The following is a 26,062-nucleotide window of genomic DNA, read 5'->3' on the forward strand; positions in this document are numbered from 1 at the left end:
GACTGGTAAAAATTTAGGAAGAATAGTATTAAAAATGAAATCAACATTTTGAATAACTAGAAAATTCTTTTTAATAAGATGTTCGAAATGATAAAACCATCACATCTATGTTTCTCTAAAACTGGGGTGAAAGTGCAAGTTTGTGAGCTTATGAAAAAAATTAGATTAGTTGAAGTTATGTAATCATTTAATTAGCTGCAAAGTTTTTGTTTTCCTGAGTGATGATGCAAAATACGTTAGCAGATAATGAGTTTTGCGAGTGCTGTAACATAATGTATATTGATTATCGATTTTTCTTCTGTAATATTGTTGCGTATTAACTATTAAGAATAGCACTAGTTAAGATAATCAAATTGATACTATTATATTCTGAAATGAGTAAAACACAATAACGATTTGGTGGGGCTAATGGGCTTCGGCCGGGCAAGTTATAACGTGTATCTACAATTTAGTAAAGTTCAGTTTCTGACATGTACTAAAACACACCTACTCCTAGATGTACATATAACTTTTGAAGATGGTTGACACTTGAAACTTTTTTTTGTTTGGGGTAAAAGATGCTTGAAACTAGGGTGACCAATCCGATGGTTACAGTTTTCGACTCGTCATTGATCAGAGTTTTCAAAATTTCTAAACTCGTTTAATTCTTTTACATAAGTTGAGATTTAGTTTCAGTTCAAACTTCATAAACCTTTTTAAATTTTATATTACACTTCTTGAGAAGATGGTTTTAGTTCAACGAAGTTTGGTTGAACCAATTGATCTTTTACCATTATTATTCGTGTGAAATGCATGGGGCTGAAGCATGAAGGCACACTGACTCTTCTTCTTTGGTTCTAGTTTATGAGATATTTTTTTAAAAGCAAAGTAACTTGAGATGCAAACTTTTGAGTTGATACGTACAACCACCATTGACTTTTTTTTTTATTATATATTACGAAGCATCTTATTTCATGACTAGATTTTTTTTTTCTGCCAAAAAAAATATGATGTATATATATAAGCTGTAAGTATTTATTAATCTACAAACAACAAAATAAAAATAAAAAAGGACAAAAAATCATCTGAAAATAATAAATCATACCAGGCGTCTCTAATTCTATGTGATTTTTTTTCTAGGGTAATCAAAAATGATTCCTAAAGTATGTCACCAATGCAAAACATATAATTATAACGCATAAAAAAAACATGTAATCTGTTCATAACACACCTACGATTTTTGACACAACGTTATTTGGAGAAACAAAATCTCCAAAATTTGATTTTTAAGTATACGTATATTTTTCAAATAAGGTAACATTTTTTTCATAAAACATGAAAAGCCAAAAATACCAAAAACCGAAACTGTAACCATAAAGTCGAAAACCTATTTAATAGTACGTGACTAATTCCCTTTTTTATTATTTTGGTAAAGAATAACCATTTATTTAAGAAAAGAAAAAAAAAAAAAAAATCAATATCGTATATATACTTCTAATAAGTTGTTAGAAGTATATAATTCACTTTCTCTCAGTCTATATAAAGTAAATAAAACAACATAGCGAACAAACAAAGACCATCTAATTTTACTTTCTAAGATCTCTGTTTCGTTTTTATTTGAATTGTTCTTCGTTTTTTTCTTAAGATTTTAGGTCAAAACTTTTGATCCATTCTTCTCTCTCTCTGTGATCGAAAGGTTTAAACTTTTTTTATTTTTATTTTTTATTTTATTTTAATTCGACGAAAAAACCTCTCCGGCGATGGTTTTATCGGCGAAGCAAACTTTCTCAACTAAGATCGGACTTTTCCGACGAAACCCTTCTTCTCTACACCAAAGATCTCCACTTTCTCTCTCCTTTCCATCGACGACGGAGCTTCCAAAACGCACCGTTTTATCCGTCACGAAGCCGCTTCACCTCTCTTCTCTGAGAGCCAAGTCTCCGTTAGTGAGACCCTGTGAAGCTTACGAAGCTGACCGATCAGAGCCTCAGCCTCCGATCGGTGGTGATGATGCTACGGCGCTGGAAACGAAATCGGAGGCGGCTAAGCGTTTGAAGATCGGGATTTACTTTGCTACTTGGTGGGCTTTGAACGTTGTGTTCAATATCTACAACAAGAAGGTCTTGAACGCTTACCCTTACCCATGGCTTACCTCGACGCTCTCTCTTGCCGCTGGTTCGTTGATGATGCTTATCTCTTGGGCTGTTGGGATCGTTGAGACTCCCAAGACTGATTTCGATTTCTGGAAAACTCTTTTTCCGGTAAGTGGGGTTGGTGGGGGGGGGGATTTTGAAGTTTGGTGGGTTTGGTGAGTTTTTGCTTTCGGGTTAAAAAAAAAAAGGTTGAAACTTTAGGTTTGATTTCGATGTTTACGATGATGGGTGTTTGAGGTTTAAGGTCAAATTGATGCAGATCTTGCAGGAATATTTGTTGTTTGTTTTGTTGTTACCTGAGTGATATGCTTAGTTTTGTTTGCTTCCTGAGATAAAAACTACTGAGGGAGAGAGAGAGAAGAGAAAGTGATGTTTTTTTTGGCTGTGTTTGTATTGATAGGCTACTGAATTTTGTTGTTATAATTTCTGAATTTCATAGCTAAATTCTGAAATAATCAAGAGTCATAATTTAGCTTCTAGTATATAGTTTTAAAGTATTGAACTATTTTGATATGTTCGTTGTATTAAAAAGTTTGTTTTTGTTTGGATTTGCGTAAAGGTTGCTGTGGCGCATACAATTGGTCATGTGGCTGCGACTGTGAGTATGTCAAAGGTTGCGGTTTCGTTCACTCACATCATCAAGAGTGGTGAACCTGCGTTTAGTGTGCTTGTCTCTAGGTTCATTTTGGGTGAAACCTTCCCTACTTCGGTTTACCTGTCTCTCATTCCAATCATTGGTGGTTGCGCTCTCTCTGCCCTTACTGAGCTTAACTTCAACATGATTGGTAATATATATCTCTTGATACGTTGGTCATATATCCAATGTTCTATATTGAGGTTGGGACTGATTTTGAAATGGCTTTGCTTTTCAGGTTTTATGGGAGCGATGATTTCGAACTTGGCTTTCGTCTTCCGTAACATCTTCTCCAAGAAAGGAATGAAGGGAAAGTCTGTGAGCGGAATGAACTACTACGCCTGTCTCTCAATGTTGTCCTTATTGATCCTCACTCCCTTTGCGATTGCGGTTGAAGGACCTCAGATGTGGGTTGATGGTTGGCAAAATGCGCTCGCTGCTGTCGGACCACAGTTTGTCTGGTAAGTTCCTTTTAAAATCTCTTACGAGAAGACAACTCTTTAAACTCTTAACACTAAAACTACATTTTTACGTGTTATGTGCATTCTTTGTCTTGTTCCTTGTTGTGAAAGACCCACTTGTCAAGTTTTGTCTTTAGCTCTCACTTTTTGTTGTTATCATCCAAATGATTATGTATCCTCCTGGAGTCTTTTTTAGTGATTAGGACATTGAATCCATCCCATTAGCTTATACGATTCCACTGTTTCTTTTATCAAATTTACAGGTGGGTGGTCGCGCAGAGTGTGTTCTATCACCTTTACAACCAAGTCTCTTACATGTCTTTAGACCAAATCTCTCCCTTGACATTCAGTGTTGGTAACACGATGAAACGTATCTCCGTCATTGTCTCCTCCATCATTATCTTCCGCACTCCAGTCCAGCCTGTTAACGCCCTTGGAGCTGCCATTGCTATCCTTGGAACCTTCTTGTATTCCCAGGTAAAACACTCAACACAAAACCTTCAAATGACCAGAATACCACTATTCTCCATATAAATAAGCGTCTCTTGGCTTTCACTTCACACCCACATGATGTACCTTTGCCATATGACTAGACTTTAAGTCACTTAACTACAACTTCCTCAGACATTATCAAGAAACCGTCTTAAGTTTATTGGTTTGATATAATTCAAGAATCAAGATTCGCGTTTGTTTATCCTTGTTTTGGCGTTTCGTGCAGGCAAAACTCTGATTTGGAAGACATAAGGGTGTACGGGTGTGGTGTTGAGCTAGTGAATTCGGTTTAATCCGAGGGAAAGAGCTTAATGTAGATATCCTCAATAATGAGATAAGACACGAGAATGCTTTTAGAGTGTGTTAGGCAGTTTTTTAATTTGAGTTTTTCTTTTTTTTTTTGAATTTGGGGGAAGTGAGAAGATTGCCTCTTTGTAACTAAAGTGGGATATAGATATTGTCCCCTTGAGAATAAGACGACACCCTGAAACTCTCTTTTCAACTAAGAGAGAAAATATCATTTATAAAGAAATAGAGAATATATTATCTCCAGATTATTCTTGTTTTGCTGTCATTATGCATACACAAGGTTCTTGTTTAACTTACATGAACTAGTTATGTCGGAAAGAGTTGATGTCCAAGTTATATTTTACTAGAGTATTGAGTATTCTATTTCTATTGAGTCTATTGACCAAAGGACCCCAAACAGACAATAGTAATCAATAATGGATTTTATTACAAAATTAATGTTGATGCTTGGAAATGGAACAGAGGCATTAGATTTGGTTCAGACTTGGAAAAGAGTCAGAGAGATGTCTATTGGGAGTTCAGAAGAGGCAGAGAGATGTTTGTGGTGAAGAATATACTAAAAAAATATCCTCTCTAGTCTCTCCAGTGGGAATTTGCAATTTGCTTATTTTGCTTTTATTTATTCATCAAAGTCACCACTTCTCTTTTTATTTTTTGCTTAAATCGTAAGGATCACAAGGGGAACATGACACAGTAGCAGATGCTATAGTATATGCGAATATATATGTCTTCCAACAATTGGACCTCTTTCATTCTTTAATTTCTAATGTAACATTGAGATGGAGTTATTAACCGATTAAATTGGCTGCATTGGTCATAGTCTCATAGAGGTCTTCTTTGATAGGCTTATTAATTTCAAAAAAAGCTGAGGTATGAGTTCTGAGATTCATATTTTCATGTTTGTTGTATCTGCAGAAGTAGGTTTTAGTTTTGATTACGAGAAAAAGAAAGCAAATTGAGGAACAAAGCACTCGAACCTCTTTCGGAAATCATACATTTATTCAGATTATGTTCTATTGGTAATCATTTTCTATTTCCAATTTTTTTGGAAACGTTCTTGACCAGAGAGAAGCAAAGTACAAACATATTACAAGTACAAAAAGGATTTCATTGTCTGAAAATGAAAACTAAAACACAAACAAAAGTGTTTCTCTTCAAACTTCAAGATATTTAGCCACTGTCTGAACATCTTTATCTCCTCTTCCACTGAAGTTCAAGACCACTCTCGTTCCGTCTGCTAACGTGGGGCATAGCTTCTCGAGGTAAGCTAATGCGTGTGAGGTTTCGAGCGCTGGAATTATTCCCTCTAACCGGGACACTCTTTTGAATGCTGCAAACCGCAAATCAAAGAGAATGCAAAAGGCAAGTTACAAAACAAAGAACAGATTATTGAATACAGAACTAAAGACTATGTATTGATACAGAACTAAAGACTATGCATTGATACATACCTTCCAACGCTTCTTCGTCGGTTATGCTATAGTATTCAGCCCGTCCCATGTCTTTGAAAAAACTGTGCTCGGGTCCGACTCCAGGGTAGTCCAATCTGTAAGAGAAAATCAAACCATGTTCATGCAACCGCGGGTAACTAAGTAGACTATTCGATAATCTAGCTCATCCCAACATCCCTACTTATGATGGCTAGTGGATCCAAATAGAGAATCTCACGTACCCTGCACTGATGGAGTGTGGTTCAATGATTTGTCCATCATCATCTTGCAGCAAGTAACTCATAGCTCCATGGAGGACACCGACATCTCCCTTTGTCAATGTAGCAGCATGTTTGCCACTGTCCAATCCGAATCCCGCTGCTTCCACACCGATCATCCGGACCTCTTTGTCGTTTACAAATTCATGGAAGAGTCCCATAGCGTTTGAACCACCACCGACACAAGCCACCAAGACATCTGGCTTCCCACCCCATTTCTCCAACGCTTGTCTCCTAGTTTCTTTACCAATCACAGCATGGAAGTCTCTAACCATCATCGGGTAAGGATGAGGACCAGCCACAGATCCCAAAATGTAATGGGTAGTCTCCACATTGGTCACCCAATCTCTTATTGCTTCTGATGTAGCATCCTTCAATGTCGCTGTTCCAGAGTGAACTCCTCTCACCTGTAACACCAGAAACCCGAGAAAAAGGTTCAGAAACAATGTTTCTCGCATTTAAAAAACAGATGGCTAACCAATGAGATAATTTCTTAAGCATCACCTCAGCACCAAGAAGTCGCATTCTGAACACATTGAGTGCTTGTCTCTCCATATCTTGAGCACCCATATAGATAATACACTCCAGACCAAAACGGGCACACACAGTAGCTGTAGCCACACCATGTTGACCAGCTCCTGTCTCAGCAATAATCCTCTTCTTCCCCAAACGCTTAGCGAGAAGAGCCTGAGCCACAGCGTTGTTAATCTTATGAGCACCAGTATGGTTCAGGTCTTCTCTCTTCAAGTATATAAGCGGCCCTTCGCCATTTTCACGCCGGTAATGCTCAGTGAGCCTCTCTGCAAAATACAGAGGGCTTTCTCTACCCACATAGTCCTTCAAGATCCCTGCCAACTCTCTCTAACAAAGGATTCATTGACACAAAACACACATGAATCAGACATTGAAACAAGATGAACCAAACCAAAAACAAGATTCGTAATTATATCATTCTCGCTCTGTTCCCTATTATCTCTAACCATTTCATTCATTCAAGTGCCCTAGAATTTACATTTCACATCAACAAGATCCAAACTTTTTATGAATCTGCAAATGATAAACGCAAATTCAAAACGCAAAAGTGTATCAGTTTGATTCCATACCTGGAAATCATCGTCGGTGGCGAGAGCATAGAAAGCTGATTCGAGCTCAGAGAGAGCGTGCATAAGGGTTTCAGGGACATACTTGCCACCAAACTTGCCAAACCGACCGAAGGAATCGGGTCTTTGCCAGAGAGCCGGGTCAGATCCGGGGGCCATAAGAACAGCCGGGTCCTTGGCGATAGTGCAGGAGACGGAGAAAGATGATGACTTGGAGCTGCGAGACGATGACAGAGGCGTAAAGTTGAAAGCTTTGAAGGGTGATGATCTCAAATGGGTGAGCTGAGAAGAGGAAGAAGAAGAAGACGAAGGAGGAGATGAAGAAACGGAGGCTCTGAAAGTAGCAGAGGCTGCCATTACTGAATCTCTCTGAGTCAAACAAATTTATATATTCTTCTTCCTCCTTCTCCTTTGAGATACCCTTTCAAAGTGTTTTTGTTTGGGTGTTTTTATAGATTTCATTGATAGATTCCTTTTTTCTTTTTCAAAAACAATTGGTCAAAAATTCTGACCACAAAAAAAAATTATATTATAATATTATTGTTGAGCAAATCAATTTGGTTATTTGTGGTCTTCTTATTATGAAGCAAAACATATGATTTTAGCCAAATAAGACTTTTACCAAAACGAAAAAAGTTGGTATGACTTCGAAAATGAAAAAGAGTATTTTTAACACATGGTTTTGAAAGAAAGAATAAACATATCCAAATGAGCCATCATCACCTACCCGTGTTCTTGATTCTACCCTAGTACCCTTATTTTATTTCAGTTAGTATATGGCATAGATGATAGATTGTTCAAAATTATTCTTGGTCGGAACATGTATGCACTGAACTGAAGGTGATTTAAAAATGCTGATGATCCTTTTATATGCTAAGCATCTTTCGTTTTCATTACCAAATGTTGTAGGTATGCCGATTAGCGCCAAAACCCACGGGCTGGCCCGACCCGACTCTAAAAAATACCGGATTCAGATTTAAATATATATATTAAAAAAATCGAACTTCTCAGACTTAGTCCGTTCAGGTTATAGGGTTTTTCGAGCTTAGTCCAATCGGGTTCAGGCCAACCCAAAATGCACATTTGTAATTTTTTGGTAATATATTTATTTGATTGTAGTATTTGATTAATGATTTATTGTAAATAAAGTTTAAAACTCTAATTCTAGTTTTCTTATTTACTTAATAACTTTACTTAATACTTTTAAATTTTTTATCTGTAGTATTTTATATGAATTATATTATTTTATTTGGTTAAAGTATAAAAATCTTATTTAGTTTTAAACCTTTTCTTGGTTTAGTGAATATAGATGAGTTATTAAAATTTTGATTGATTTGTTTTATAGTGCATCTTTAAACATTACTTCAAGACTATAAATTTGATTTTTTGATCGGTAAGATAAGCCCGGAAAAACTTAGGAAAACCCTATAATCTTGTTAGAACCGGGTTCGGACTTTGAAATATAAGCTCGGAAATATTTCGGATCAAATAGGACTGAGATCAAACATATACTGGTTTTACAGATTTCGGCCCGGCCTAGAGGCCAGCCCGATTAAGACCCCTATATATGCCCACCGCATGAAGGACCTTGCTCTACTGTGTTGGAAAGTATATTAAGATTTACGTGGTAAATGGATTAGTGGATGATGAAAGGGCTTTGCTCTACTCGTTTATGAAACGTTGCTTCACCGTACCGTGTTGTTGTCACACGGTAAAGCAAATGACAGGACATTAAGATTATCCTATTTTTTTTTTTTAAACCAGATATTTTATTTCTTGAAAACCGTTAAAGTAACGAGAAAGAACTTCACTGTTATTTGGGTTGGTAAATTTATGCTAAATATATAAAAAAGTTATAAGCTCTTAAAGCTGTGTATATAGGATTAAAAACAACAAATAAGAATTCAATATCACTAATTAACATTTTTGTTTACAGTGTCCACATAATATTTTAAACAATCAATAGGGATTACATATCTCACTAATTAACATTTTTTAAAATATAGAAGTTTTCTATAGTAGTTTTTTTTTAAAAAGGAAAAAGTTAAATCTATAAAAATAAAAGACATATGTACAACGTCTCATATCGGCTAGAAAAATTTTACACAATGGTTCAGAATCATTATAAATAAGATTAGTATAGTTCAAACTACGAATGAGCAGAAAAACTTGATTTATCAAGCGTCCAAATTTAAAAGTTTTATTCGGTTTAATCTGATGTTTTATCTATACTAAATAAAAGGAGAAGCTATAAGTTCTCAAAGCTGTCCACATGAGATTTAAAAAAGACAATAGGGATTCAACATGTCACTAATTAACATTTTTGCTTAAAATGTCCACATAGTATTTTAAACAATCAATAGGTATTAGACATCTTACTAATTAACATTTTTAAAAATATAGAAGTTTTCTGTAATAGTTTTTTAGAAAAAAGGAAAAAGTTAAATCTATAAAAATAAAAGACATATGTACAACGTCTCACATCGGCTAGAAAATTTTTACACAATGGTTCAGACTCGTTATATATAAGACTAATATAGTTCCAACTACGAATGTGCAGAAAAACTTGATTTATCAAGCGTCCCAATTTAAAATTTTTATTCGATTTAATTTGATGTTTTATTTGAGCAAATAAAAACTTTTAAAAACCTTCAAATATTATAATATTTAATTCTTTTAAAAATAAGAGCTATAAGCTCTTTATGGTTGTCCACATGAGATTTGAAGCAATAAACTGGGATTGGACACTTTATTATTTAACATTTTTGAAAAATATAACAGTTTTACATATTATTAAGATTATTTAAGAAGATAAATGAGCTATAAGCTCTTTATGGTGTCCACATGGGATTTTAAAAAATAAAAACCAGAATTGGACACTTCATTATTTAATATTTTTAAAAACACAACAGTTTCATGTATTATTAAGATTTTTTTGAGAAGAAAGAAAAAGTCTAATTTATGGACATAAAATAATTATCTACAACGTTTTACATCGGACGAGGAACAAAAAGTAAGTGATGTAGTATAGTACTTTAAAACAAAAAGGTTTTGAATAATTATTCAATGAAAAAAGTGAAGAAGCTAGCGGACGTGGAAGAGGAAAAATTAAAATATAATGAAAAAGTGGACAAAAGTTATGTTGTAATTTAAAACAAAAATGTTCTCAATGATTATTCACTAGAAGAAATCGAGAAATCAAACAAGAAATATGAAGTATATATAAAAGTATAACGAAGAAGCAGACAGTGAAAGTAACGATAACAACTGCCATGCAAAATTGACAAAGAAGATAATAAGAAAAAATATGCAGAGTAAATGAAAAAATATGAAGACATAATTGATGGTTTTCAATTGAATAAGAAAAACCAAAATTGGTTCATGCTTTTTTTGATCAGATTAGATTCTTAAACTCAATTGATTTTTATAATTTTTAATTGTGTATTTAGAATAAAATTATTGTCGTAATAGTAACTCAAAGTTTTAAAAAAATAATATTTCATAACTATCGTCAATTATATATAATTTAATATCAAAAATACCCAAGTTGGTTCAAAACCTAGTGTTTTAAAAGGAAGAGCAATTTAGGGTAATGAATATGCTAGTGTAAAAGATAAGGGTAGGTGATGGGCATTGGTTCACTTGAACAAAATTATTGAAGAAAAACTCATAATATATATTTCTTTAAATTATCCTTCAGAGTAAGGTATTTTATATATTCTTTTTATAAATAAAAGTTGGTCATATTTTCTGACCACAAAAAGATGTATATAATCAAGAAAAATGCATCTTTAGTAATACCAATAAGATTTTCTACCAAAAAGAAAAAAGCAAATAAGTTAACAAAATTAAGACTTTCGACTTTTGTTTTGAGATTTTAACCAAATAAGATTTTTTTCTTAACAAATAAATTGTTTGCTGTAATTCAAAAAATGAGATAAGATGTTAACACATGATTTGAAATATATATCCAAGTGAGCCAATAAGCATCACCTACCCTTATATTTTACAGTAGCATATTCATGTACCTATATTTATTCCCTTTTTAAACATTTACCACATTCACTATATGACTGACTCATCAGAACTACAAAATCACATATTGATTAAAAGAGAAGAAGAAAAAACCCTTAAAAAATACGTTTTAAAGAAGAAGAAAAAGAAATCTTGAGATCTTAAACAGGCATCACCGCAAGAAGACAAAGTTTTCAGGTGCATCAGTTCTTTTATTTTATTTTTAAAAATCGTTGTTGTTGTAATATTTTTATTTTGCTTAAATGTTATGAGATATATGTGCTGTATTTACATTTTAATGATTTTTTTTCTTTTCTTTTGACCTCCATTTTAATGATTTTACTTTAGTGTTTTTCTTGCTCCACCATCTGTGTCCACTGATTTTGAATGATAAAATTGTCATATCGATTATGGATATGAATACATACAACATCATTTTTTATTTTTATGTTCACCAATATATATGTAGCATATTTTGTAGAAATCGTTTACAAGGAATTTCATAGCCAGATTTTGAAAAAAAAAAAAAACTTATATTGATATTTTCGAAAAGAAAAATAAATTGTTTAGAAAATTTTGTGAGAGAGTAGTTATAGTTTAAAGCTTTCAATAGTTTTTGTTTTTAATTATGTTTTTGAAACAGAGGTAAAATAATTGTGTACCAGTATGGAAGGTAAGTAACGGATATGTTGTCTGTAGAGACAAATGTATTCTTATTGTAATTAATTTTGTTTTGTTGTTCCTTTTTAAAAGTTATATATAAAGATGTCTTTTTGTTTTATTGTTTTATGGCTAGTGCAATAGATTCGGACATGTTTATTGAAAGCTGAAAACTGTAAATGCAAAGGAGATAACATCAATTCACTAACGATTTTGTTTTATGCATATTAGGATTTCGATTGGAAGAGATGACTTCTAAGAGAATGGCTTCAAGTATCGAACTAGACGCATTATCCAATCTACCGGATGTACTTCTGATTAAGATCATCTCTTGTTTGTCGTTTAAGGAATGTTTAAGGACCAGTCTACTCTCTAAGAGGTGGAGGTATCTCTGTCGTGAGACAAAATACATTTCCTTCAAGGAGCACGAGTATGTGGACCGCTCTGTCTCCGACAGAAGATCCAAAAGGATTTCGTTTGTTAACTAGATGTGTCAATGGGTCTCTCGATATCACGGTTACTGCATGGAAACATTCGAGATTAGGTTCTCTCTTCCATTGGGATTTGCGGCAGAGATGGAGTCCCTGATCGAATTCGCAGTCTCAAGAAAAGTCGAGAACCTAGTTCTCGATTTCACAGACTATTCTTGGTTAGACAATGACGATGCGTCGACGTATTACGAGGATTATGTGCATCTACCAGCAAACGTTTACAATCTAAGAACCCTCGAATCGCTGAAGATATATTCGTGCGGGTATGACCATTCGAAGTTCACAAACTCTGGATCGCTTAGAAAGCTCTCTATAGGTTGGATCGAACTCACAGGGGACGAGTCTTTGATATTAACCTCTCCTACGCTCAAGAGTCTAAGTTTTAGTTATTGTTGGGGTGTTGATATCAACAACATAGCCGGAGATATCAAGGAATTTGAATTTGAGAGCTGTGAGTTCTCTCTTTACATGGCTTGTTCCTTTGATCTGCCTAATGTCGAGATATTCAAGTACTCAGGCCAAATACTTGCTTTTGATGTCAAGAAAATGAATAAGTACAAAGAAGGTTATTTAGATTTTGAGGCAGAGGACAACTACGAAGAACCCAATCAAAGAACCAAACTGGAAGGAACTATGCTTTCTGGCTTCCTTAACAGTCTTCGAGGTGCGAGGACCTTAACTGTATGCCCTTTTCTCCTTCAGGTATATATTTAACTCTTAACATCTTTACATTACATTTTCACGTTATTAACATATCTTTGAGAATGAGAACTGAGAACAATATTTTACTAGGGGATATATATAGGTTAGTTTCAAAATATAACAATTCTCCCTATGAAAGTTTTTAATAGCCTAGTGGATAAAAGGAATATGTAGTAGTAGCTAATATAGTAGTATGTGTAGTATCTTTACCTTATAAGCTATTGCGTTGTAATTGATGGATATAACGACGGTTAGTTGACAGTTATCTTTATCTGAGTAAGTGCATGCATGTGTTTTTCTTTCTGAAGGCTATCCAAGAATGTGATGATCCGTCTTCTTTACTTCGTCCTATGGAAACACAACATTTGGTGCTGAGAACGAGGATGCATGTCATGGAGTTTAAAGGAATTACGCTCCTCCTCGATAATTGCCCTAACCTGGAAACGTTAACTTTGGATATCCTCAGTCGAAGCTTTTACTCGGTAAGATTACTATAAATATATATCAGTGGGAATTTGAGAACAATAGTTACATTTACTATATATGTATGATTTTCCCTAAAAGTCATAATTTGTCGTTTTGATATATTGCAGTACGCTAAATCATATTGTGGCGTCGGTCCACGTTCATATTGGAAAAAAAATCTTACCTATGAGATTCTTCCTAAGACACTTAAGGTCGTGGTCGTGAGGAACTTCAGTGGTTGCTTTGGAGAGCTAAATGTTTTGAAGATTTTGATTCAGTTGGGACGTGGGCGTTGTCCCGGTCGTGCGCATGGGCCTGTACTAGAAAGAGTGGAGCTTTACGTGCGTAGTGATATGGCGGAATGTAAGAGGATGGAGGCACATGATGGAGCCGAGATGTTACAGAGTATTTCAGGGGGTGTGCAGGTTCTTGTACACGATCCTAAAAGAGTTGCAGCGCTATGATCAAGACTTCTCAGTATTAGTGGTTTGTTTGTTTATCCCATTTAATGATGTTGTTCTCTGTTTGTTTGATTTTCCGAATAATTTGAACTTCTTGGAAAGAATGAGGACTTGGTCATCTATGTGAACCATAGATAATAAATAATTATTGAGAAATATTAAGATTTTATATACATCTTGTTTTTATATATATATTTAAAATTATATGATTTTCGTATATAAAATAATATAAAGCATTTCACAAAAACTCCTCCTCGCTCATATTTCGAAGTGACCTAGACGGAAATCATCAGTTCTTGATCGATGTACCCGATTGCGTTTACAATCAAACAAACGTTGAGTCACTAAAGCTATACGCTTGTGGAATCAACTCGAGTCTCGACAAGACTTTAACTGTCTGTTTATATACAAAATCACTCAACATATCTAACATCTTACACTCATGATCAGACCTTAAGTTACGTTTTTTTTCTTTTTTTTGGAGAAAGATGATCCAAAATGTGGAGGATGAAGATTTGCAACTTTGATTTGAAGACGAGTCAGCATCCATATGAGTTTGTAGGGATCAAGATCGAACTTGATTAATAAGTTCAATTGGATCCTCCAAGACCAATTATGAAGGTAATTAATTAAGTTACTATACTAGATCTTGTAATTGTTAAAACATACAGTAAAGCGAGATGTCAAAAGAGGAAAGATTGAGTTTAATGGATTGATTTTTGATGTGCAAACGCTTTTGTTTTCAGTTGAGATTGACCCAAGTAAATATTGGCTTCATCAAATTAGTCTAGAGTGTTTGGAAATGGCGCTTAAAGTCTTTGAGGTGAAGGGTTTTGGTGGTGGTTGGTTCGAGTTACGTGTACTGCAGTATTTGATTCGGTACGGTCATGTTATGGAGCTAGCTTAATCTGTATGTGGACGAAGCTCAAAGGAACAAATGCACTTATTGGAGAGCTTATATGGTTCAGCAAATCAAGAAAGCTTCCAGCCGCTTACAGATTGTAACTATATATACAAAACAATGTTTGAAATAAACCCTATTTTTGAGTCGGTTTTGGAATGTTTTTAAAACTCTTTGGTCAAACTTTTTAATCCAATTTTTTTTTTTTTTTTTTTTTTTTTTTTTTTTTTTTTTTTTTNTCGAGTGTCTTTTTGTGAAGTGTTTAAATTGGCTATCAATTTGTTACTTGGTTAGGAAACAGAGTTGCCCAAAATGTAACTGAAAATTTTGTTTGTTTAATGCAGACTGTTTTTTTTTGGTTTAGTTCGTTTTGAAATTGTATTTTTATTTAGTCCATCATCTTAAATCCAACCGCAGCAAAAAAAACAAAAAGGAACAAATTGTGGTTTTTGGTTCTCGTACAAGGTTAGTTGATATTTATGGGATAAATAAAAGATTTTAGCAGGGCTATCCAAACCCTTCCAAGGTTCTTCAACGAATTATCAAAAAAAGCAAAAATAACAATCAATCACGGATTTGGTCTATCCTTATCCGACTTAGACGACGCGAGTTGCCAAAGTCAAGATAATTGAACATTTGCAGAATGAAAAAAATAATACGGTAAATGTTAATTTTTTTTGTTTTCAACTTTTTTTTTCACGTATAATCCGATTTTGTTTACATTATTTTGTACGGATTAACAGAATATAACCATGGAGTAAATATAGGATATTAGAAATATGTAAGGAAGTAAGTAACATGAAGAGAATCCAATTCAATGCAGTACTAGACCCACAAGCCAGACACATGCATGGCGAACTGGCGATTGAAGACTTTTCACCGAATAATATTACCAAAACTTCGAGACTCATAAGTGACACAACTAAGTCGTCGATGACTATAAGTTTTAAGTCTCTCGCTAGACTGTCCACAGGTTTCTTCATCTTCTTTGTCTTTTAGCCTTTTCTATATATTATCCCCACCATATCTTTAAATTTCTTTAATTGCTACCTCCCTAGCCTATATAAACGCATAAGCATGAGCGACACTAATAAGCAAAATAAGAGGTAATACTAAGAACTTAAGATGACATTTTCGATGGTCTCTTCAATGATTCTCTTTCTCCTTCTTCTTCTTGTGTTTCCGCATATGGATAAAGCCCTTGGCGCACAAGAGGAAGCCAAGAAACAAAGTGAGTCTTTTGGTCTTTTAGATGTTCCGAGGTCATAATTAGTATCATTTTACGTTAATTAGTTAGGTTTTTATTATTTTTGTAGTTGTGTTGGATCCTGATTTTGGTTTGAGTTTTGGAACTAATCCGTATATAAATTAACAAATGAGCACTAAAATGATCAAACATTGACTCATGTAATATATAATGTAATGCTTTTTGGGTGGTGCAGGTGCAGAAGATATTTACCATCCTAGTGCCGGCGGCATTCCTGCGTTCGGCCGTATATGTCAAAGATTCCCCAGGGCTTGTCGTCCTGTTCATGGCCTACATTTTAAATCTCCTCCGCCCCACAGGCCTTTCAAAGGCACACAAGGACCTGGTCATTGACCTCACTCTAGCTTTGAATGCGTGTGTGTGCGCGTCAGTGCGTGAATGTTTAATATCTTAAATTATTGTTTGGTTTGTGGTTTCTGTCCTTGTTTTATCTGTGCATGTGTTTGTCATATTTTACAGTTTTTTCGAACCGCTCCGTCGTTGCTATAATAAATAAAACTTGTGTTTCCTTTTGTGTTCAAGACCGCCTCTTTACTTACGTTGAATCGTTCAAACATCTCTCAACACTTTGGCAACAGAAATCCATCTCAGACATACACAATATTGAGAAAGAAGTTTATACTGTCATTTGTATTTCATCGATCGGATTCATTATGGAAACTGTGAAAAGAAAATTTCGCAGGAATCAAGAATGAACAATGAAATAAAATTAGGGAATATATAAATTAAAACAAAGTGTTGTAAAAGAATGGACAAGTAAAGAAATTTAAACATTTTTTTTTGTAGGGATTAAAAAGTTTGCAGTACATGTGTACCTAACGAAAAAAGTTTTATTTTGGTTAAGTTACCATATTTGTAGTCGAAATGGTTCTCAACAAAAGCATCATAAGATAAAAAAAAGTTTATTTAAAAAATAACATTACTCAATTTAAAATCTTAACTCATAAAGCGAAACCACATTCGCGAGAAAAGATCCTTAAAGCTGTTTTGATCGAACTCGCAGTTTCAAGACAAGTCAAGAACCTAGTTTGACTATCTCGCGGAAAAGGATCCTGAGTTTGCTGCCGAGTTTCGATACCCGACCAACCAACAAGGGAGCAACCCAGAAGGCACCAACCCAGAAGGCACCAACCAGGAAGGCACCAATCCAGAGGGCAACACAGGTGAAACGAGAGCAGCTGGTAGCCAAACTGGGACCAGAAACGTGACCTCTCTCTCTCAATCCTTTTAAGAACTCTTCTCACTTTGTTCTGATATCCCCGTGAGGGAGAAAACTTAAACATGACTTTTTTTTTGTAATATTTATGTTTTATTCTATTTTGAATTTTCAATTCTGTTCTTTTTATTATTATTTTTTTAACATCTAAAACATTATTCACAAAAAAAAATCAAACATAAAAATGGTAAAAGAAAAAAAAATTAAAAATGAAGAATTGCTACAAATTAGCGAATACCAACAGTACTAGGCAGATGGACGTCACAAAGTAGTCGCAAAATTTGCGACGGATCGAACATTGCGATGGAAAAAAGTCCTCGCAATTTGCTTGACAATTGCGAGTACAAACGTCTCTCGCAATGTGCGTGGGATTTGCGAGGAATATATCCCTCGCAAATTGCGTTAGATTTGCGAGGGAATTGCGATGTCTGCTTATTTGCGAGAAGCGATTTGCGAGGAATAGTTGTGTCTCGCAAATCCCTTGTGACTGTCGATTTGCGAGGGAATTGCGATGGATTCTTCCATCGCAAATCGACTGTTTTCTTGTAGTGGTTCTTGATTTCAAAGAACTTTATTGGACAAGCACTACCGATGCGTCGAGGTATTACGAAGTGTATTAGTAATAGGCCTAACTCAACACCCAAAAGCTAGCTCAAAAGAGGAGGTTTGCCTCATACTATATATATTGTCCAAGGACTTAAGTTTCTTTCGATGTGGCACTATAACACACCCCCCTCACGCTCAGGATTGGACATCTGTAGCGTGAAGTTTGTGGGACTGGACATCCACGGGTGGTAGTCCACTTTCGAGAAGTTTGAACCTAGGCTCTGATACCATATTAGTAATGGGCCTAACTCAACACCCAAAAGCTAGCTCAAAGGAGGAGGTTTGCCTCATACTATATATATTGCCCAATGACTTAATTTTCTTTCGATGTGGGACTCTAACAAAGTGTTTGTGCATTTGCCCGTATGCATGTACAATCTCACAACCCTCAAATCACTGAAGATTTATTCGTGCGGGTTTGACCCCTCGAAGTTCACAAAGTCAGGATTGCTTAGAAAATTGGGAGGTGTCAATAAAATTTGAAAGGAGTGTCAATCAAATTTGAGAGGGGTGTCAATAAGACAATATGTTTCTTCAACAAGGGTAAATTACTTATTTTTGTTGTAAAACACTTGTGGACTCTATGGACCGGCCCGCTCACAGTCCGTTAGGACATGGCCTTACGGCCCATATACCGGTCCGCGCATGTACGGCCCATCGGCCATTGCTTTACGGCCCATGGCTATTGCTTCACGGCCCATGGCCTATCTTATGTACTCGATTGCTTTATGGGCTTTAGCCTTTTGTACTCCTATTATATATACTTGTAACCTCGACATTCATCAATAAGACTAAGAGATTTCGCTCCCTAAATCCTCTAGTTTACAACACGTTATCAGCACGATAGCCTCTAACCCTAAACCCTAAAAGCAGCCGCCGCTTCCCAAACCCTAAAACCCTAAGGCAGCCGCTGATCTTCTTCTCTCTTTCACAAACCCTAAACCGTCTTCGTTCTTGCTTCCATCCGAGATCAAACACCTTTCTGTTCGAAGATCTCCTTGTTCACGAGCATACCTTAAGCTCGTGATCAAGCTTCTATCGACAGCTTGATCGAAGTTCGTGGTCCGTGTTCGGGGGTGAGTTCGTGGTTCGTGATTCCGGACGAGAGAAGTACAAAGCGGTTCGTGGGAAGCTGTTCGTTGTTCTGTTCGCGATCCAGTTCGTTGTTCTGTTCGCGATCCAGTTCGTGGTTCTGTTCGTGATCCAGTTCGTGGTCCTGTTCGTGGTCCGTGAGCGAGAGAGAGTTAAAACCGAGGTCTGTTAGCTCCCGGTCCATATCCAGTCAGATCCAAATCGGTGAAAGGTAAAGATATGGCCGAACCCTCTTAAAAACCCTATGATCCGAATTTGGACTTAAACATACAGAACCCTAAAACAAACAAGTACACAACCAACAAAGTTTAAGATCCCTAAAACCTAAAACTTAAAATCAGTTGGTGTTTAGGTTGTTAGATTCCTTGAGAATTAAAACCAATCATATTATGAATTAAATTTGGTTGTTTGATGCTTGTTGTGATGCATAAGAACCTAGAAATATTTTGTTGTTTAAACATGTTCTAGGATATTAAAAACCGGATCATTCATGCATCATATTGAAATCGGATCATGTATAAAGATAGGATCTATTCAAGCATAAATTGTTCATGTAAATTTCGGCTGCATGAATCATGTTCTAGGATTGTTTAAACTCAAAACCGAATTTGATAAACTTGAGTTAAGGGTGAATCCGATTAAGCTTTCAGTAAAATTGTTAATTTTCTAAAACTAAAACTTTTGAAATCGGAAATTAAAAACTATGATTAGGATAAGTTCCTAATCGGTTATAGTAATTATCTAAAACACCCTAAAAATAATATTTACTAAATCCTAGACTAAAAGGAAATTTAAGAAAAGGAAATCCTATCTAGAAATAAGGAAATTGTTGCATGCATACATATTTGATTTTGTTGTCTTTGCATGCATGAATTTAAACCATACGAAATCTATAATAGGCAAGGGCATGTTTCGGTCTCAAATACCGCATGGCCCAAGACATGTTTCGGTCTCAAATACTGCATGACCTGAATAAATATTTGTTGCATGATTCGATCTCAAATATTGCATGCTAACTATCGGTTGTCTATATTATATGCAGATGGCAAACCTCAAAAGCCTAGACTATCCCATCTTGCAAGCTTCTGGAAAGAACTACTTGGAATGGGTGAAAGACACCGAAATCCACCTAAGGTCAAATGGCCTTGCTGGTTGCATTGATGAGGAAGTTGAGAGCACTGATAAGAAAAAGAAAAAGTGTCTCCAACATATGCACCATCACATTGCAGAGAGTCTCAAGAGCCAGTACCTCTTTATAGACAATCCACTCGCCCTTTGGACACAGCTTAAACGCCGTTACGGGCACCAAAAGACGGTGCTCCTTCCAAAGGCCGAGTTTGATTGGAAGAACCTAAGGATCCAGGATTACAAATCCGTGGAGGAGTATAACTCTGAGCTTTTTAGGATTGTCTCACTCCTTAGGTTATGTGAAAAAGAGGTGACTGAAAGGGAGCTGATAGAAAAGACTTTGTCTACTTTCAGCCCTAACAATAGAGTTCTTCAGCAACAGTATCGGCATCAAGGCTTTGCCGATTATGGGGCACTCATTGAATGTTTACTGCTAGCTGAGCAGAATGATGAGTTGCTGCTGATGAACAGTGCTATGAGACCTCCCGGTACAGCCCCATTACCGGAAGCAAATAAGGTTGATTTGGGAAAGAAAACTACAATGGAGCCTAAGGAGCCCAAAATGCCCCATGAGACCAACTATGTCCACAGAGAAAGACACTACGGCCAAGGCCGTGGTGGCAGAGGACGTAGTGGCCGTGGCGGCCGTGGCGGACAGGCCGGCCGAGGAGGCCGCAGACGTGGTGGTAAGGGCCGTACGTCCTTTAAACCACGTACCAAGGTTAAATCGGTCTGCGATAGATGTGGTATGTCAAACCACTGGTCCAAGACTTGTAGAACTCCCAAACACCTCATTGATGCATACCAAGAAGTTCTAAAGAAAAATCCGGAAGCCAACTATGCGTACATCGATGATGAAGGAGACTTCGATCATGAGAATGACGACTTGCTAGAGACTTCCGATTGCCTTCAAGATGATGATTGATTTTCGTTTTAATGCGGTTTAATTTCAATGCTTTTATGCTTTATTTTCCTTTATTGTATTGGATGATTATTTAATTTAAATGCAATGGTTCTTTTATTTTATAATTGTCCTATTAAAATACAAAATTATGTCCTATTTATAGAAATGGCCAAGGACATGAGTGAACTAGTGGTGGACAGTGGATCCAGCCACACTATACTAAGAGACAAAAGATATTTCATAGATCTCAAAATGAAAAGTGCAAATGTTAGTACAATTGCGGGTATAGCCAACATGATAGAAGGCTACGGCCAGGCTCACATTTTGTTGCCTAACGGCACACATATTGAACTAAGTGATGCCCTATACTCACCCAGCTCTAAGAGAAACTTATTGAGCTTTAAAGATATAAGATTAAATGGCTATCATGTTGAAACCAAGGGTGAAGGAACTAAAGAATTCCTATACATTACTGAAAATGTAAACGGCCAAAAGAAGGTCCGAGAGACTATACCCGCACTAGCCACTGGTTTATACCATGCTAAGATAAACATGATAGAAGCTAACATGGCTAAGCACAAAATGTTCACTGAACAATTCACTCTATGGCATGACCGGTTAGGCCACCCGGGTTCGAACATGATGCGTAAAGTAATTAAGAGTTCAAATGGGCACAACCTTAAAGAGAAAAGAGTTTTCCCTAAAAATCTCACTTGTGTAGCATGTGCACAAGGGAAACTCATTACAAGACCATCACCAGTAAAAGTCACAAAAGAGACTTTGCATTTTCTGGAAAGGATACAAGGTGACATATGTGGACCAATACACCCACCTTGTGGGTCGTTTAGATATTTCATGGTTATGATCGATGCATCAACCAGATGGTCTCACGTATGCTTGTTATCCACAAGGAACCTAGCATTTGCTAGGGTGTTGGCTCAAATCATAAGATTAAGAGCACATTTTCCAGACTTTCCACTAAAGACTATACGTCTAGATAATGCTGGTGAATTTACATCCCAAGCGTTTAATGATTACTGTATGTCCATGGGGGTGAGTGTGGAACATCCTGTGGCACATGTCCATACACAAAACGGATTAGCTGAATCCTTCATTAAACGTATACAATTAATAGCTCGACCATTGTTAATGAGATCGAAGCTTCCTGTGTCGGCTTGGGGACACGCGGTCTTACATGCAGCAGAACTCATACGCATCAGGCCATCTAGTGAACACATATATTCACCATCCCAACTATTATCGGGTCAAGAGCCAGACTTATCCCATCTCAAAACATTCGGTTGTGCCGTTTATACACCCGTTGCTCCACCACAGAGAACTAAGATGGGACCTCAAAGGAGGATGGGAATATATGTGGGATATGAGTCTCCCACCATAATAAAGTATCTTGAGCCATTGACAGGAGATCTATTTAAGGCCAGATACGCGGACTGTCAATTCGTTGAGTCCGAATTCCCTACGATAGGTGGTGAGACCGGCAAGCTGGTCAAGGAATTAACATGGAATCAAACATCCTTAAATTGGCAAGATCCTCGAACTCTAGCATGTGATGCAGAGGTTCAAAAGATTATACATTTACAACAGCTAGCTAATCAATTGCCAGATTCCTTTGCTGACCCAAAGAGAGTAACAAAATCGTACATACCAGCTTGCAATGCACCAGTACGTATTGATGTTCAAAAGGAACACAATAAACAAGTTGCTACAGAGTCTAAACCACGTTTGAAACGAGGTAGACCGTTAGGTTCCAAAGATAAAAATCCTCGAAAGTCTAAAGGTGCAAAACAGACCGAGGTTCAGGGAATTATCGAAAAACCAGACATGGCCGCGGAAATAATTAATGTACCAGGTGAAGTTCAGGACGCTGAACCTCAAGAACCTGAAGGAATTGATAACAATGAAGTATCAATCAATTACATAATGTCTGGAATAAAATGGAACCGGAAAAATGTCGACATTGATGAAATATTTATAAACAAGGTAGCACTTGAGATAAATGAGGATCTAGAACCCACATCCATATTAGAGTGCACTCAAAGTAAAGATTGGCCTAAATGGAAAGAAGCCATTGATGTGGAGTTAAACTCTTTAAAGAAGAGAAGTGTGTTTGGTCCGATCTTAAGGACGACACCTACCATTAAACCAGTTGGACACAAATGGGTCTTTGTAAGAAAGAGAAATGAGAAAAATGAGATAGTGAGATACAAAGCACGGCTTGTAGCACAAGGATTCTCTCAAAGACCCGGCATAGATTATGAGGAGACATACTCCCCTGTGATGGATGCAACGACTTTTAGATATCTAATAAGTCTGGCCATAAAAGAAAATTTGGATTTACGGTTAATGGATGTTGTAACCGCCTATTTATATGGTCCACTGGATAATGAGATTTATATGAGATTACCAGAGGGTATAGAACATAAATGTAAAAATGGTACTCGAGACCAATACTGCATAAGGCTAGACAAATCGCTTTATGGACTGAAACAAAGTGGTCGAATGTGGTATAATCGACTAAGTGATTATTTAGCCAAGAAAGGCTATAAGAACGACCCAATCAGTCCATGTATATTCATAAAGAAGTTTGCAAACAAAGGATTTGTGATAATAGCAGTCTACGTGGATGATTTAAACATCCTCGGTACCTCTGGGGAAATCGCCCAAACTGTAGAATACCTCAAGAAAGAATTTGAGATGAAAGACCTAGGCAAAACAAAATTCTGTTTGGGATTGCAGCTTGAGTACGTAAATAATGGAATCCTTGTGCATCAAAAGGCATATACAGAAAAAGTACTCAAGAGATTTAATATGGAGCAAGCTCACCCATTGACTAGCCCAATGGTTGTTAGAAGCTTAGACTTGGATAAAGATCCATTTGCTCCTAAGAAGGCCAATGAAGAAATTCTTGGACCTGAAGTGCCTTACCTCAGTGCTATAGGAGCGTTAATGTTCCTGGCTAGTCATACTAGGCCGGACATATGCTTTGCCGTGAACCTCCTAGCAAGATATAGTTCTTGTCCAACTATACGGCACTGGAATGGTATTAAACACGTCCTACGGTACCTGCGAGGGACGGTTGATTTTGGTTTATTTTATACTAACCATAACAAAGACTGTCTAGTTGGTTTTGCTGATGCAGGTTACCTATCCGATCCACACAACGGTAAGTCACAAACAGGTTATGTGTTTACGCACGGCGGTACGGCGATCTCTTGGCGTTCAATGAAGCAGACTCTTGTGGCCACATCGTCAAATCACGCGGAGATCCTAGCCATCCATGAAGCCAGCCGTGAGTGTGTTTGGTTGCGGTCCATGACTCAGCATATTCGGACGGATAGCGGCTTAGAAGACAGCAAGGGAGCAACCGTCATCTACGAGGACAATACGGCTTGCATCGCCCAGCTCAAGGAAGGATACATCAAGGGAGATCGGACGAAGCACATACTGCCGAAGTTCTTCTTCACACATGAACTACAAAAGGCCGGAGAAGTTCAAGTGGTGCAAGTACAGTCATGCGACAACTCAGCCGATCCCTTCACCAAAGCATTGCCGACATCGACGTTCAGGAAGCTCACGCACAAGATTGGAATGCGGAGACTTCAGGACTTGGAGTGATGTTTGGATCAGGGGGAGCAATGTGTGCTGTACTCTTTTTCCTTCACCAAGGTTTTGTCCCATTGGGTTTTCCTGGTAAGGTTTTAATGAGGCAGCATCCCCTAAGCACATTGCAGCGATCCCATCCAACATGGCACGGTCATCTCGTCCAAGGGGGAGTGTTGTAAAACACTTGTGGACTCTATGGACCGGCCCGCTCACAGTCCGTTAGGACATGGCCTTACGCCCCATATACCGGTCCGCGCATGTACGCCCATTGGCCATTGCTTTACGGCCCATGGCCTATCTTATGTACTCGATTGCTTTATGGGCTTTAGCCTTTTGTACTCCTATTATATATACTTGTAACCTCGACATTCATCAATAAGACTAAGAGATTTCGCTCCCTAAATCCTCTAGTTTACAACAATTTTAACAAAAGCTAAACTGAAAAAAAAAAAAAAAATTCATGGGTGTCATATGATCCTTCTCTCCCTCCGCCCGAGTGTTTGTTATCAACCTCTCCTACACTCAAGAGTCTAAGTTTTAATTATTGTTGGGGTGTTGATATCAACAACATAGCCGGGGATATGAAGGAATTTGTATATGAGAGCTGTGACTTCTCTTTTTACATGGCTTGTTCCTTTGATCTTCCTAATGTAGAGATCTTTAAGTACTCAGGCCAAATTCTTTCCTTTGATGTTTAAGAGAATGAATATGGTCATCAAATAAGTTCATTTGGAGTTTGAAGGATCTATTCTTTTTGGCTTCCTTAACAGTCTTCGAGGTGCGAGGACCTTAAGTGTATGCCCTTTTCTCCGTTAGGTATGTATATTTAAGTCTTACCATATTTACATTACATTTCAGCGTTACTAACATTTCTTTGAGGAATGAGAATTGAACAAAATATTTTACTAGAGGGGATATAGGTCTATTTTTCCACTCTTTCAAAATAAAATGTATCCTCGATTTATATAGCTTGTGAATAAAAGGAATATGTAGCTTATATGTAGTATGTAGTGTATTTACCTTATAAGCTAAAGCTATTGCGTTGTTGATTGATGTATATATATAAAATCTTGAACGGAGTATGTGTGTTTTTCTTTTTGAAAGGCTATCCACAAGAATGTGAAGATCCGTCTTATCTACTTAGTCCTATTGGAAACACAACATTTGGTGCTGAGAACGAGGTTGCATGTCATGGAGTTTAGAGGAATTAGGCTCCTCGACAGTTGCCCTAACCTGGAAACGTTAACTTTCAATATCCTCCGTCGAAGCCTTTTCTCGGCAAGATTACTATATAGTATAATAGTGAATTTGAGAACAATAGTTACATTTACTATGTATGATTTTCCCTAAAACTCAAAAATTTTCGTTTTGATATATTGCAGTACGCTAAGTCATATTGTGGCGTCGGTCCACGTTCATATAATCATATTGGAAAAAAAATCTTACCTATAATAATCTTCCTAAGACACTTAAGGTCGTGGTCGTGAGGAACTTTAGTGGTTCCTTTGGAGAGCTAAATGTTTTGACGGTTTTGATTCTGTCGGGACGTAGGAGTTGTCCTGGACGTGCGCATGGGCCTGTACTAGAAAGAGTGGAGCTTTACGTGCGTAGTGATATGGCGGAATGTCAGAGGATGGAGCCAAGATGTTACATAGTATTTCGGGGGATGTACAGGTTCTTGTACACGAACCTTGA

At 36.7% G+C, this 26,062-nt stretch overlaps 3 protein-coding genes and 1 pseudogene across 3 annotated transcripts; 3 read left to right on the top strand and 1 right to left on the bottom strand.

Moving 5' to 3' along the window:
- Positions 1,740-4,276, top strand: LOC104726003 (glucose-6-phosphate/phosphate translocator 1, chloroplastic). Its single transcript, XM_010444756.2, has 5 exons — positions 1,740-2,240; positions 2,692-2,917; positions 3,005-3,227; positions 3,491-3,704; positions 3,946-4,276. Exons 1-5 carry the CDS (start codon positions 1,740-1,742, stop codon positions 3,955-3,957), a joined length of 1,176 nt encoding a protein of 391 aa, XP_010443058.1. The 3' UTR covers positions 3,958-4,276.
- On the bottom strand, positions 5,009-7,276 carry LOC104726004 (tryptophan synthase beta chain 1, chloroplastic). Its single transcript, XM_010444757.2, has 5 exons — positions 6,840-7,276; positions 6,241-6,597; positions 5,701-6,143; positions 5,480-5,574; positions 5,009-5,358 (listed from the first exon to the last, which is right to left on the bottom strand). The coding sequence occupies exons 1-5, from the start codon at positions 7,191-7,193 to the stop codon at positions 5,183-5,185; spliced, it is 1,425 nt and encodes a 474-aa protein (XP_010443059.1). The 5' UTR covers positions 7,194-7,276; the 3' UTR covers positions 5,009-5,182.
- On the top strand, positions 11,759-13,632 carry LOC104728893 (putative F-box/LRR-repeat protein At1g56400). The gene is made up of 4 exons (XM_010447814.1): positions 11,759-11,893; positions 12,017-12,703; positions 13,012-13,185; positions 13,297-13,632. Exons 1-4 carry the CDS (start codon positions 11,759-11,761, stop codon positions 13,630-13,632), a joined length of 1,332 nt encoding a protein of 443 aa, XP_010446116.1.
- On the top strand, positions 15,719-26,062 carry LOC104728894 (annotated as a pseudogene).

This window comes from Camelina sativa, chromosome 11 (genome assembly GCF_000633955.1).
Source record: "Camelina sativa cultivar DH55 chromosome 11, Cs, whole genome shotgun sequence".
NCBI lineage: Eukaryota > Viridiplantae > Streptophyta > Magnoliopsida > Brassicales > Brassicaceae > Camelina > Camelina sativa.

Excerpts from the sequence above, each read along its gene's own strand:
- LOC104726004 (XM_010444757.2), bottom strand. The coding sequence starts at position 7,193 with ATGGCAGCCTCTGCTACTTTCAGAGCCTCCGTTTCTTCATCTCCTCCT. Across the intron at positions 6,598-6,839 it reads CCACCGACGATGATTTCCAG|AGAGAGTTGGCAGGGATCTT; the intron begins GTATGGAATCAA and ends ATCCTTTGTTAG. Across the intron at positions 6,144-6,240 it reads TGCGACTTCTTGGTGCTGAG|GTGAGAGGAGTTCACTCTGG; the intron begins GTGATGCTTAAG and ends CTGGTGTTACAG.
- LOC104726003 (XM_010444756.2), top strand. The coding sequence starts at position 1,740 with ATGGTTTTATCGGCGAAGCAAACTTTCTCAACTAAGATCGGACTTTTC. Across the intron at positions 2,241-2,691 it reads TCTGGAAAACTCTTTTTCCG|GTTGCTGTGGCGCATACAAT; the intron begins GTAAGTGGGGTT and ends ATTTGCGTAAAG. Across the intron at positions 2,918-3,004 it reads GCTTAACTTCAACATGATTG|GTTTTATGGGAGCGATGATT; the intron begins GTAATATATATC and ends TTTGCTTTTCAG.
- LOC104728893 (XM_010447814.1), top strand. The coding sequence starts at position 11,759 with ATGACTTCTAAGAGAATGGCTTCAAGTATCGAACTAGACGCATTATCC. Across the intron at positions 12,704-13,011 it reads TATGCCCTTTTCTCCTTCAG|GCTATCCAAGAATGTGATGA; the intron begins GTATATATTTAA and ends TTCTTTCTGAAG. Across the intron at positions 13,186-13,296 it reads TCAGTCGAAGCTTTTACTCG|TACGCTAAATCATATTGTGG; the intron begins GTAAGATTACTA and ends GATATATTGCAG.